This window comes from Olea europaea, chromosome 23, assembly GCF_002742605.1.
Source record: "Olea europaea var. sylvestris chromosome 23, O_europaea_v1, whole genome shotgun sequence".
NCBI classification, from domain to species: domain Eukaryota; kingdom Viridiplantae; phylum Streptophyta; class Magnoliopsida; order Lamiales; family Oleaceae; genus Olea; species Olea europaea.
The window spans coordinates 5,733,779-5,742,205 of NC_036259.1; the positions used below are offsets into that span (position 1 = coordinate 5,733,779).

The 8,427-nt window shown below is 31.3% G+C and overlaps 1 protein-coding gene across 4 annotated transcripts; it reads left to right on the top strand.

Annotated features, from left to right (window-relative positions):
* Window positions 1-5,727: 5,727 nt before the first annotated feature.
* On the top strand, window positions 5,728-8,278 carry LOC111372196. Of its 4 annotated transcripts, none has more exons than XM_022994421.1 (4): window positions 5,728-5,829; window positions 6,247-6,515; window positions 7,208-7,334; window positions 7,643-8,278. In XM_022994421.1, the coding sequence occupies exons 2-4, from the start codon at window positions 6,319-6,321 to the stop codon at window positions 7,703-7,705; spliced, it is 387 nt and encodes a 128-aa protein (XP_022850189.1). In that variant the 5' UTR covers window positions 5,728-5,829; window positions 6,247-6,318; the 3' UTR covers window positions 7,706-8,278. The 4 variants fall into 4 exon arrangements, with proteins under 4 accessions (XP_022850189.1, XP_022850190.1, XP_022850191.1 ...); XM_022994422.1 differs by having other exon boundaries at window positions 6,317-6,515; XM_022994423.1 differs by having other exon boundaries at window positions 6,374-6,515.
* The last annotated feature ends 149 nt before the right edge of the window (window positions 8,279-8,427 follow it).

Genomic DNA, 8,427 nt, shown 5'->3' on the forward strand with positions numbered 1-8,427 from the left:
GTTTTAGTTTTGAGATTACTGTGCGAATGTAGGTGATTGCCTCGGTTAACCAAAGCCCTCCACTTAAATAACTATTTGTGTCTATTAACTTCAATGGCTGGGATTTAATGAGGCTGTTGACACTCGTGATTGATCTTGATTTTGATCCAACATATAGGTTGAAGTGGCACCGTCCTTATAAAGGCTAAGGGTTCGTTTGAACCCTTCTACTTTTTCCTCCCTTCGTTATTTTTATTTTTATTTATTTATTATTATTATTTTTTTCTTGAGGTGATTTCCAGCAAAGAAACATATTTTGATGAAGCTCTTTTTTGCATTCTCCAAGGCCCTATTTTATCATCCTCCGAGGCGATGAAGAAGCATCCATTTCTTCTCGAGAGGTTGAAGGCATAGTCCAACGCATCGACAACGAATGCCTCCGGGGCAATTTAGCCTACAATGAGGCGTTGAGATGAAGTCACATGTCAAACATCCAAATAACATCTATTCATTTTCATTACCTATAAATACTCACACTTAGTGTCATTCAACACTTTTGTATTTCTCTTTACAATATAAACCTAACTCCAATATTTTCTCTCCTTAAAGTCAACTCCACACCCAATATATTTCTCATTGTCCTTTCGAATTAGAGCTTGTCCGGTACAGCTTAAAAGCCAATTAAAATAATTTTTTTGACCATTATTTCGCTATTCCAACCGTCATTTTTGAATTTTTCTCTTATAGGTAGGATCCACTTTATCTCTAACGATCAAAAAATCAATTATTTAAATCCCTATCAAACAAGCACTTAACTTGAGCTCAGAGCACGTAATATGTTGACCTCCCATGCTTTTTTGTGTTGGAGAGGCTTTGAACTTGCGGTTCGAATGTGTGCATTCCAAGTGCGTTGACGAGTTGAGAAGGCATCCGTTGAAGCACTAGGTCTCAACTGGACATCAACAAGAGACATATAACCATATTGATTATTATAAAAAAATCTAGTCAAATTAACATTTTAAGCATAAGTATAACCACTTATAAGTTTTATTTCTTAAATCATTTGTACTTAAGATTCCTTGGTATCAATTACTGTGTGGGCTTTTGTCACACGGCTCTTTGTAATCTTTTTAAATTTATCTGACCAGGCATGTTGTTGTTGAAAGGAAGATTCGTATTTTCGATACCTCTAAAGGAAAGTTTGAATTAGATACACAAGTTGATTGCCTTTTATTTTCTATAAATACATTCGATTTAGTAAGTATCCTATATGAAGAATGCTTATGGCAGATCATAAGCACCAAAACACAAGGCATGACGTAATAAGCAAGAAAGGTTTTCATTATTATTATTATTATTATTATTATTATTATTATTATTATTATTATTATTATTATTATTATTATTATTATTATGTAGCGGGAATAGACTATTGATTCTTATTTGATTCTAAATATATTATTGAAGAATGCCCGTATTTCTTATTTCAACAATGTGATGTATGTAGTAAACCTTTAGCCATTTCCTTTTCTTACTAAAGAATGCTTTGTTCTATTTATGTACAAAATAAAAGGACAACATACATAATTAGAAAGACTAGTGACACGAGTAAAGATGAGGGATTAGAGAAATAAAATTTACATAAAAGAAAATCCTTATTCCATGTTAAGATCATCCATGACCCTTTGTGTCTTCAATATGACTATTTACGAGGAAAATAGGGTAAAATATTCAATACTACTCTACTAGAAGGATCCATCTTTAATTAATACGAAAAATATTTGATATTCCTATGATCGATTCAATAAGCATTTTCTTCTACGATTCATATTCTAAATTCGATTAATCTTTGGAGTACTAAGCCCCCGTGCTTTTGGATAGCTTTTGGTTGTAGTCATGAACTTTTGCTTATCTTATAAGAATATAAAAATGTTTTGAGGAAACTTTCAAAAGAGTAACAAGATGTTAGAAAAAAAATAAAAGAATTAATTTGTCTACGCGACATTCTTACAAGAAATGAAAACTTGTACGTTTTAGCAGCACAAGAAAGTGCCTGACTTTTGTTGTTAACTTCTAAATAAACCCTCTTGAAATTGACCGCTGCTTTCTATTATAAGATAAGCTACCCTTTCTTGATAAGCACAAAGAATTTATAAACGATTTAATTTATAAATAAATAAAAATAATTTTTAAATTTGTGAATAAATGAATAATAATATTTGTAGGTTTATTTAAATATATAGTTTATTTATTTATGAATAATTTATAAACTTGTCAAGTAAGTTTTTAAAAACATGTTTGAATATGTTATTATTATTTTTATTATTTTTTAATAATTATAAGTAAAAGTTACTTATTCCAATTTGATAGTTAAAAATCAATCTCTGTATATCACAAGATAGGATTGATTAATTTGAAGAATCAAGTGTAAGCATAAGTCAATATATAGGGTTTGAATTAGAATAATTTCTATCTTACCACTTGTTGAACATACGAGGAAGTAATTTACCAAAAAAGTCTTCTTTCATTTCACTATCAAACGAAGTTTAAAACAATTTTTTTTCCCAAGAAAGTAGACTGTTATTGGTTTAGCGCTTGTTTGATTTTGATTCTCTTGATAAGTAATTATATGTTTGTATGTATGTATGTGTAACTATTTATTTTAACAAATGTGTGGTTAAAAAGTAACAAAAATTGTAAAACAATGATAAAAATAATTTTTTTTGAGAATGTGAATGTGCAAAAGAAGTGATTATCAAAGAATCAAAATCAAATAAGACTTAATTCAGTGTTCATACTATACTATTTTTCATTCAGAAATTATTTAATTCACAAAGGATAAATTGGGGTGAGATAAAGCTATAAGATGGCTTGATCACCAAAACGCATAACATTTTTAGATAGGATCTCGGACAATACGTATACCTGTAAGTGAAAATAAGTTCTTACTTTTCTTGTTGATTAAGAGTAGTATGTCTCTATGCAGAATTGAATAAAACTGAACAATAAAATGAAAGTTTTATTATTATTATTATTATTATTGTTATTATTTTTTACCATTAAACTTTCCCCTCTTGTGCTATTTTCCTTTCTACTTACTGATTTTCAACCATTTTTGATAGCTTGCTCGATTCGCAAATTGGTCCAACTCAAAACCCCGAAAATTTTTCTGTTTGTAAACCATTGTCATATGCCTTGGGCTCTTGGCATTTGGCATTTGGCATATCCAAGCACAAACAATATGATGCCAAGATGAATTTGGCTTCAATTGCTTCACATTTATTATCCAATTAATTATATTTTATTAATTCAATGCAACAAACCTTATGTTATTAATTTCAAAAATCTGATATTGACAAGCATACTCTGGGAAGATCCTTATAGCATATCCCACCAGCCAAAATCTATTATTATTATTATTATTTGTTAGCAATCGTTGGACGACCGTTTGGGCCCTTTATAAAAGTTTCCTATTCGCTGAAATTGGGTTTAGGGTTGTTAGACCTCTCGATCAGTTGACTTCCAATTTTGGGCTTAGTTTAGCTCAATCAATTTCTTCTCGAGTAATTCTTTGATTGAGAATAATTATTTTCATTTTTCTTATTAAAGAATAATACAGTAAGTCCTGGGTCAACTTGAATTTATGTAAAATGAGATAATTTTCTTGTAATCCCACTTTTGCTCGAGTTGCTTTCAATGAGTCATATTGTAATAATATTTTACAAATAACAAGTTGAGTAGGGAGAGCGAGATAGAAATGTCTATTATGTACGAGACTTAAACATTAGATTGGCCAACTTGGGTACTCTTGCAACTGGCCTTGAAGCACGTTGCTTACATAAGTTCAAGTAGTCATTATTGATGAATTTCGTGATACAAATGTTAGGACAGAGTTAGACAATAATCTCTACAGAGATTGGAATGAGCTTGCTCTATTCCTTAATAATAATGCATTTAAGCACGTGTTTCATTTTTCATTCAAAATGTATCGAAAACCTGAATGGTAAATTATCAACTTTTGTCTGGTGCGTTAATTGATTTTTAGACTATCGACGCTCAATATTTGCATGCAATTTCTCCTATTCACCACCCCACGCAAACCCTTTTCAATGAACATTTTTGTTGATGAAGAGAGGTCGGAAAGTTGTACTTTTGTTTGCCAATTCAAGGGTAAACTTGGAAGCATAGGATCCATCTATGGGTAAATGTCTGCCGCATTTATCAGTATTAAAGAAGTCATATAATATTTAAGAATAATCCTATTTGTACATAAGAAGTTACGTAATGTTTATCTTTTAACCCTTATCCCACCCCATGGTCTGAATGTTGATAAGAGTCTTTCGAATCCCAATCTCCGAATGGTAATTTGTCCATTGAGAGTTTGAAAAATGTTCAAATCAACCCAACACTCGACCAATCCAAAATCCATGTCATCGGGCTAGTACTAGTGCCATCGTCATCGTCATCGTCATCGTCATCGTCGTCGCTAATCTCTCCTTCCACCAAGAAAGAGCAACACTAAAAGGAAAATTGGTTTAGTCCAAGAAAGTTACCTTTAAAAAAAAATTTTAAATCCATCCCTTTTTAAATAGTACGGATCACTACAAAGAAAAAAAAAAAAGAAATCACATGGAATCATAAATGGTGAACTGATAATCTAGAACAAAGATTCAATAAATTTATGAATTCGAGCTGCTCAACTTCAAAGAGCTGACTCAATAAATTCTTTAAATTTGTAAGAAATTGCTTTTTCTACTTAGGATCACATCGCCTAAGAACCCTAATTTCAATAATTCTTAATTTGATATCCGTTTAGATTATTCTAAATTTTGAGTTGATTTGAACATTTTTCATTCTCTCAAAGTACAAATTACCATGTGGAGATCGTGATTCAAAAAACTCTATCATGATTCAGACCATGAGATGGGGGGTTTGGGGTGGTTCTCAATCTTTCCCTTTTTTTTGTTTTTTGTTTTTTTTTTTACTTTATTGATGAAATATAAAAAAAATTACAATTTTGCCATTTTTGCAAATTGAAATCTTTTGATTAACAGTAAAATGGATGGGTGCTACATATCCATAATAATTTACATAAAAATTTACCAACAGATGATTTGACGAGATAAATCTCATCGATCAAATAATTTCCTCATTTACATTTTGACACCTCATCAATACGCAAAACATTATATAAATAATTACATACAAGAAACATTTTTTTCAGATAGATTCCATCCATTAGTCCTTCGGTTGTAATTGAAATTAAAAATTTGGATATAATCTATAATTTTGTGACCGTTATTTTACTATTTAGCCATCATTTTTGAATTCTTCTTTCACAGATAAAATTCTACGATCAAAAAATTAATTATCAAAATCCTTATCAAACAAACAAGCACATAATTTGAGAGCATGTTTGAGAGTGATTTTGAGAATTGATTTTTTAACTGTTAAGAGAAAAGTGGGGTTCACTTGTGAGAGAAGAAGTCAAATATAATAGCTGAAATAGTGAAATAACGGTAAAAAAAATCAATTTTTAGAAGAAAAAATCATTCTCAAACAGGCTCCAAAAGATTTAGAATCCCATATGCAATTGGTCCATGAGCCTCTGTTTGTTTTCTATTCTTCCCCCATTAAAATGAAAAATATCATCGTTATCCATCACATCAAATTATCAAATTTAAAATTTTATCTTTCTTATGGAATACATATCAACTATATTTTTCATTAAAAATGAGAAACAAAGGACCTAAATTTTGTAAAATTTGGGAAGGACAACTTCACCGCTCTACCACTGCCCCTCTTTTCTCTCATCCGAATCCCGACGATTCAAGTGACAGTATACTGAAGGTATTATGGCGTCTCTAATCTTTGTTTTGCACAATAATTCTCGACCTCTTGGTTGGAATCCATCTGTTTGGGTTTGATATTTATTATTTAATTTAATAAGGCGAAATCACAACAAATGGTAGGTTTATTTTTCCCTCATTAATTTAGAAAATTTAATTGTGTGAAATTTTTGCGGTTTACCAATAAGGGTTCTAATTTTGGATTAATTAGCGCCATGTTTCTTGTCCACTGCTAGTGTTATTTTACTATCGGTTTTTATTTATTTTTATCAAAGTTCGTGACTTGATCATTTACTCTGGTGGGTTTATTTCGTAAATGCTTCGTCGAAACACTAGAACTGAATATGTTGGAACCTATATAGCGTGGCATCATCAAATAACTTCACTTTTATTTACGCCTGAAATTCGAGGTAATCAGACAACAATGAGTTTATTGTTGGTAACGATGCTTTGGAAATTATGATGCGGGAGTTCTTATTGTTTTTTAGAGATGAAAAGTGTTTATATGACGACTGATCAACAAAAGAAATTGGATAATGCACCAGCACAATCTGTTGCGAGGTTTGAAAACTCAGCTTCAAAGTTCAGTAGGTGGGGCAGGAAAGCACCGTTGGTACGATATGGTCTTCCAATGATTTCGCTTACTGTGCTTGGGGCTCTTGGACTTGGTCATCTACTGCAAGGAAGGTTAGTCCAAATGCTTTGTTGGATTAATGTTTCTGATCATGAATCAATTATCGTTGATAAATGTTGAACAATGAAGGATTCTGCATGGATTTATTTATTGTCTGCATAAGAATGGCTATGTAAGTTTTCAAGTTCGGCCAGAGACAACCATTATTTGAACTTTTATTTCTACATACTCATTTTCAACCACACACTCATACGATAAAATATTCCGCCCCCAGTAAATCCAAAACCTTTCCCTACTTTTTAACCACACATCCTTCAAATGAAAAATAAAAAATGACCATCATCAAGTATCTGGTTTCCCATTTCGTTTTATTTAGTAAATATGTTATAGCATAATATGATCGTTCTTGCTATTGATGCATACTTCCGTGCAATCAACATCAACCGCAATTATAGTGTGAGAGTTGTCCCTCTTAAGTAATATTAATAGGAAAAAACAACAAAGGTGAAGCTGTGTACAAGGAATTATATAAGAAGAAGAAACTCCTATATTTTTAGCAATAGCATATGTACACACTATATACAGAGATACCGTCTCTTATCTAAGCCACTACAGAACTTTTTTTTCTGCGGATATAGAAAGGGATGTGATTATATAGGACTCATACATCATAGTGAAGATATGCATTGTGCTCTTCTGTGGGTTTTTATTTTTTACTTTAATGGAGTGTTATTTTGTAGTTTAGCAAGGATATTGCTAAAGTGAAGGACGACCAGGAGTGGGAGATTATAGAGACAAGAAAAGCACTATCAAGAACAGGACCTGTGGATGCCTACAAGCCCAAAAATATTTCACTGGAGGAAGAGCTGAAGGTATATGAGCATATTCAGCCGAGCTTGAAAAGATCACTTATATCTAAAATAAAATTTAAACAATATTTTAATTGGTTAAAGTTGGAATAAGTAAGTTACTTATTTTCACAATAAAGTAAGAGTTACTTAAAAATAAAAATAAAAATAAAAATAAAAAATAAAAAAATTGAATCTTTTTTTAATTAAAAGTAAGAAAAAAGTGAGTTGGGAGACTTTTTACATCTTAAGCTTAGCCAAGCATGACATTGCTCATGTGTGTCGGGTTGAATTTGCTTCTGGAACTTACTTGAAAATATGTTGTTTTACAGACTTTGCAGCAGAAGGTTGACATAGAAAATTATGAATACAAGAAAATACCGAGCCCTAACTAGGGAAGTTAAAGTCAGATTGATGTCCGTCTGAAGTTTTTTTTTTTTTTTTTTTTTTTCCCAAAATTCAGCCAATTCTTGAAATGGTGAGTAATTGTATAATTGATGTAGGGATGAATACGTAGAGAATAACCTGCAACTATCGGCAAAATCTTTTGTTTTGGTTATCCACTTTTGTGTATGAACCAATTTATTTTGAGCTATTGTGAACTTTTTTTATCTACATTTATGAAAATTAGATTTGTTCTCTCTTTATGGAGTAATTAATTGACTTTGGATTCTTGGATGAAGAAACTGAAGAATTTTGGCAATATTTTCTTTTAAGTCGGAATAGTTTCTGGTTTGTATCGAGCAATTAGTTCCATTGTGCGTTGTTCATCTTGATATGAACATCAGAGCTTCACCATCTTCAATTTTTTGCTGATATCCATAAGAGTTGTTTAGTCTTTTTATTCTCGACGGTTTGCAATTTTTTTCATGTACTGACACGAGTGGCGAATGCAAATGATAACTTTCTGTATTTCACTTAACTAATCACTTCATTGTTATGAAATGCGAAGAGTCCTATTAATAGAATAGTAATGGCATATTTTATTATATTGTGTAATGAATCTGCCGGTAGACAAAAGGATCGTTGTTACATTACGTATATGCTTAAATTTTCCTGCTTCCGGTCTGCTTTAGTTCTGAGTTTCACCTTTATTATTTTGCATTACTCCCACGGG